The sequence below is a fragment of the Sphaeroforma arctica genome, assembly GCF_001186125.1.
Source record: "Sphaeroforma arctica JP610 unplaced genomic scaffold supercont1.418, whole genome shotgun sequence".
Taxonomy (NCBI): domain Eukaryota; class Ichthyosporea; order Ichthyophonida; genus Sphaeroforma; species Sphaeroforma arctica.
Window position 1 is genome coordinate 49,032 of NW_014040140.1, and position 5,162 is coordinate 54,193.

The window sequence follows — 5,162 nt, forward strand, 5'->3', positions numbered from 1 at the left end:
TTGATATCCGACGGAAATCTCACGATACCTTGCATTCGATTTTTGAGCAATCCGTGTGCATAGGTAAACCTGTGACGTATCTGAAAGAATGTTTTTCGCGACACTTACACATTCACTATATATTTCGTTAGCAGAGACTGAATCGGATACAGACGACGAGGACAATGAGTTGGTGTATATCCCTGGGCGGCTGGAGTTTGTAGTCAGTCACCCCAAGTTCAAGGCTGCGGCTTTACCGTCGAAGGGCAAAGAGAAAGCGGAAGAAGCCGTACCGGAAGAGGTAGGTAGATTGTGATGATTTGGATCATGTGCTGTAGGGGGTGGAGCATCTCACCTGTTCCACAGCTATAGAATGGAGTACGTATTCCGTAGCTGCATAATGTATATCTTGTAGTTGTAGGAGTTCGGCTCTCAAATCCCTTTGTTGCCAAACGAGCCATCGCACTTGTAGTTGTAGGAGTTCGGCTCTTAAATCCCTTTGTTGCCAAACGAGCCATCGCTAGAATGATCTACCAAGGGGCCTGTCAGAATTCTAAGAGTTGTGTTTCTTGGGGGGGACTATACACTGTAACTGCCACACAACACATTTTCAATCTGCTCGTGGTTTAAAGATGTGTAGTTGGTGTGCGCGGCTGCTCTGTCACTGACTATGGCTTTGTACACAGTTACAAACTATCACTTACTTATATACCGTTATATTCTCCGTATCTGCAGCCCAAATTTAAGCCTTTCCAAGGCGAGGGAAGGAGGTTAAAGTAGCTATGTGGTATCAGCTGACCTGCACCAGCCGAACTGGCTACCGATCTCCGCAGACGCCTAAACAACGTCGTGCCTGTCTTACACTAGAAGGGTTTGTGCCAGCAGGCTGCTCTAGAGTATTTACGAGGTAAATACAAATAAAATTGCCGCGGTTGCCGCGAAAGACTGAAAGCGCGATAATTGAGGAGGTGCTTTGAACTCACACGTTTGAACTCGCAGCGGCACTCGACGGCGAGCGATAAGTAGTGGAATTTAGGGTTTTATTCGCCCCAGTTTTCTCATAATTTGGACGTTGTGAGTGTCCTAGTTGATGTAAAATTGGCCTGCCAGTTTCCATACGTGTAGGAGCAGAACCTTGATAGAAGGAATAGGGTCGTACAGCTACGCTTTCAGTGATAAGAATCTAGACTGCAGAGACCATATTATTAACGCTGAGTAGTTTTAAGATCAATCCTATAATTCGGCAGTGGTCTTTTCTCGCGAGTTGGAGTGGAGCCGTGTTGTGTCTTGCCGATAGATACAAGAGACGGTGGCGTAAGTTACGGTGCCGTTCTCTCTGAATGTGAATAGCGTTGCAAGGCCCATTTTCTGTGTCAGGTACATAGTAAGTGTGCCTCGTTGACCCCAAACAACAATGCTCTCCCAGGACAGGACAAACTGAAGTCCGAAATGCCAAGTTCAGGTGCAAAGCGGCACTCTGCCGCACCCGGGGCCCATCCTGCCTGTCGGTGGTATGGGAGCTCATACTGCTTGCGACACACTCTTACTCTTCTCAAGTAATGAGTATCCCATTCGCGTGCGGAACGTAGTGACGTACGTATATTTATTAGACCATTATTAATGCTGTTGGTTTGACCGGGAATGCATGTCAATGTTCCCCGACGCTTGATATTATACAACTCATGCACTCTGGGACAGGAATTGCATGTCAATGTTCCCCGACGCTTGATATTATACAACTCATGCACTCTGGGACAGGAATGCATGTCAATGTTCCCCGACGCTTGATATTATACAACTCATGCACTCCGGGTCAGGAATGCATGTCAATGCCCCCCGACACTTGATATTATACAACTCATGCACTCTGGGAGTGGGGATTTTTGACGCAGCAGGAAATGTACAGTCTATGCGCTACCCTCAATGAATTTGCCGTACAATTCCGTTGGCCGCACTGTGTATCAGGATGCAGGGTTTAGGGTTTACAAGCAGTCAGGATATGAAATGACGGTGACGGTGCGTGTATACAAAGCACAAAGACGGAATCGAGAGGGACGATTGTTGATTGTATTCTTGCATAACATCCTTCAGTTGACCTGGACTGAGAGTCTATCAGCTGCCACACGGGCGCATGGCATATGAAATACTGAGAGCGTCAGCGATCTGGATTCGGCAATATGATAGCGAGTGCACTATGTCTGCTGACCTAGTACAATTTGGTGCACTTTTTCCATTTTATTTGTTGGGTGGCAGAGTTATACTGGGCCGCACTATTAAGCTTACATTCCTTGGCCCATTTGTAGTCCGGCAGACAATCCTACATCGCCCGTATGCTCTATATACGACTGTGCTGTGGAATGAGGTGTCCTGCCCATGTGTGCATATAATACCTACACGAAGCATGCGTGACCGCGACGCTATATAACCAACCGGCCGCTAAGCGAGAGTCAGGCATACATACACGTGTCACCGATACACATGGGATCTCCAACTCGAACCGCTTGAAAAGCCTATTTTACACTTAGTTTTATCCGCTCTTCAGCCCAATGGATGATCCTTCGGACGCCTCTCCCATCAAGCTGATTCATCATGTCGTGGGCTGATTGGGAGCGGTCTTATCGGTTGCTTATATGTGGTGTTCGGTCGCACCAGTCGGTAGTTATGTCAGTGCTTGGCCATGTCTCCGGCACAAGTGAGCTCTGAGGAGACGAGCCTATGCAAGGTGTCCATGAGGTCGAATCGGTCCCATTAGAAAGACCAGCACTATCGTGATATTTCTGGTCTGTAGATGTGTGTATTCTGCCTGCTTTCGGGATGGACATCCATTTCAGTGATCTTGTAGCTGATCATCTGTGTCGACGTGCGGGCGGAAGTAGAAGAGTGAGAGGCAGGAGTTGCGAGCGGCAGATACAATCAGGCCCCCGAACGAAGAAATCGAATGTATGTGTAGGAATGCTACTGCAAATAATACAGATAAACGTGCGAAAGGGTTATATGCCTCGAAGTCATTTGGGACGTGCTACGTAAAGCACAATGCAAAAGTACACACAACATAAAACACATACGCCGCACGCACAGACGTATTAAAGCCGAATAGAATCAGCGAGAAAATGCTCAGAATCCAATAACACTCGAGATGAGCCAGCACACTGCAATGCGCTACTGTTTTGACACGTCACTTAAACGTCATTGGGTCGAAACAAATGACGCATCATTCAGTAGTTTCACAATATATAGGACAGATGAAGCAATCAACGACGCGTGGACCAGAAAGCAAACACACAAACCGCTCCAATACCTGCGTACCCGAAGTGGAGCCAAGATCTCATACCCAAGTATCCGAAAAACAACAAACCTCTAATATTCGAGTTTTCCGAAAAAGAGCCAAAATCTAATACCCAAATACCGGAGACAAGGTTAACATCTAATAGTATCCAAATACGAATGGTTACCTAATATCCAAGTACCCCCCAAAAAAGGGTCAACATCAAATATCCAAGTACCCGAGACAAGGTTAACATCCTATAGTAACCAAAAAAGAATGAATTACCTAATATATAAGTACTCAAAAATGAGCCAACATCAAATATCCAAGTACCCAATGAAGACTCAAGAATCTAAAACCCCAAGTACCACAGAAAGAGCCCACCCACCTCATTGCGCATCTGCTGCAGATCCTCCATTGTGAACTGCGGGGGTTGTCCGGGTGTCCTGTCGTATTCAAATCTGGACCATGTCTCCGCTACGTCAGTGGGGCGGAGCACAATCTGAATGGACCGCTCCTCCCTTGTCTCGGCGCCTGCATCTCCTTTCACGGTCACAACCTAAGGTGTACATCATTGGGTGTGGGGTTTAGGGTTTAGGGTTCTTGGGATTTGGCATTCAAGTGTGTATATTTGTTCTGTCCGGTGGTGTTATCGTTGGGGACGGTGCGTGTTAGGTTGCGAAATTGAGAAGAAGCGTGGGCTAGTATTGCGAAGAGAAAGATGTGATATGAACCTCATTTGTTCATAGCAACAGCGAACCTCTGCAAGCAACGAAGTAGAACAGAGAGCCTGGTATTCGCCTATCCTTCAAACGAGCGCTGTTCAAGATAGAGCTTCACCATTGTTAACAAATGTCCGTAGATGTACAAACATGATATAGAATTGAATACCGCACACAATCCTAACCACTTTGTGAATCAAGAGTGAGCAGATGTACCTTGCAATGTTCATTGGGTGCCACTGCCTGTCCTGGGAGTACGTGTACGCTGTCCCAGGCCATAACACTTAGGTTCAATTGAGACCCATTTTGGGCCCCATTCTGGCCACCCGCCTTCTTGTTGAGTTTGTCATACCAGGTTTCGGTATCATGCTTCACGGGTCGCCCCAGCATCTCTGAGTATACAGAAAGGTAAGATATTTACATAAGCGACTAAGGTATTTAATTTAGCCTCAAGCTTTGCTAGTTCAAAACGGGCACATAACACCATCATTAGAACAGTACTGAAAGAATTGGCAGTTGTTTGCCTAGAAGCTATCAAACTTTGACTGCGACACATACCTAAGAAAAGGTCTGAAAGCGAGCTCGATTGGGCGCCCATGCCTGACAGTGCACTTGTCGACCGGCCCCTGGACAATTTCTTCGAATCTGTTCATTTACAAGGGATAGGAGATACTTATGAGGTGTACCCAGCCACTGAACAAATTTTTTGTTGATATTCAGGACTATTGTTGACTAGACCTGCTTACTCACAGTCGGATGATTATTCACATTGTTAGAGCCATAGGTCGTGTGATACTACACACAACACACAACACACTGCGTAATCTGATCGGTAACAAGTAATAGAAGGACTCACACGCCTGCAACGACCCGACAGGGAGGGCCAACGGAAGACTTGATTGTTAAAGTGCCCAGACGCGCGACCCGGCTTAAAACGAGCACAAAAAACACAAAAACGCAGAAACAACACAAAACTCACACAAACATACACGCACACATACATACATAGATACACACATAGATAAATATACATGTATATGTACATACATATATACATACATACACGCACACACACAAATATATATATAATATGTATACGTACATGCATACATAGATACATACAAACATATATATATATATATATATATATATACAGACATGGATACAACATACAACACACAACAAATTATGTACAT

General features: G+C 45.6%; 2 protein-coding genes across 2 annotated transcripts in view; one reads left to right on the forward strand and one right to left on the reverse strand.

Annotated features, from left to right (window-relative positions):
* Positions 1-88: 88 nt before the first annotated feature.
* On the forward strand, positions 89-936 carry SARC_06062 (hypothetical protein; the record flags this gene model as incomplete). The annotated part of the gene is made up of 2 exons (XM_014300051.1): positions 89-280; positions 715-936. 2 exons carry the CDS (start codon positions 89-91, stop codon positions 757-759), a joined length of 237 nt encoding a protein of 78 aa, XP_014155526.1. The 3' UTR covers positions 760-936.
* Positions 937-2,200: 1,264 nt separating this feature from the next.
* SARC_06063 (hypothetical protein) overlaps positions 2,201-5,162 on the reverse strand; it is a 5,904-nt gene continuing 2,942 nt past the window's right edge. The window contains exons 5-8 of the mRNA XM_014300052.1: positions 4,525-4,611; positions 4,183-4,358; positions 3,633-3,803; positions 2,201-2,829 (exon numbers count right to left, since the gene is read on the reverse strand). Coding sequence (XP_014155527.1) covers positions 2,743-2,829; positions 3,633-3,803; positions 4,183-4,358; positions 4,525-4,611 — 521 coding nt within the window. The 3' untranslated portion in view covers positions 2,201-2,742. The remainder of the gene's footprint in view (positions 2,830-3,632; positions 3,804-4,182; positions 4,359-4,524; positions 4,612-5,162) is intronic.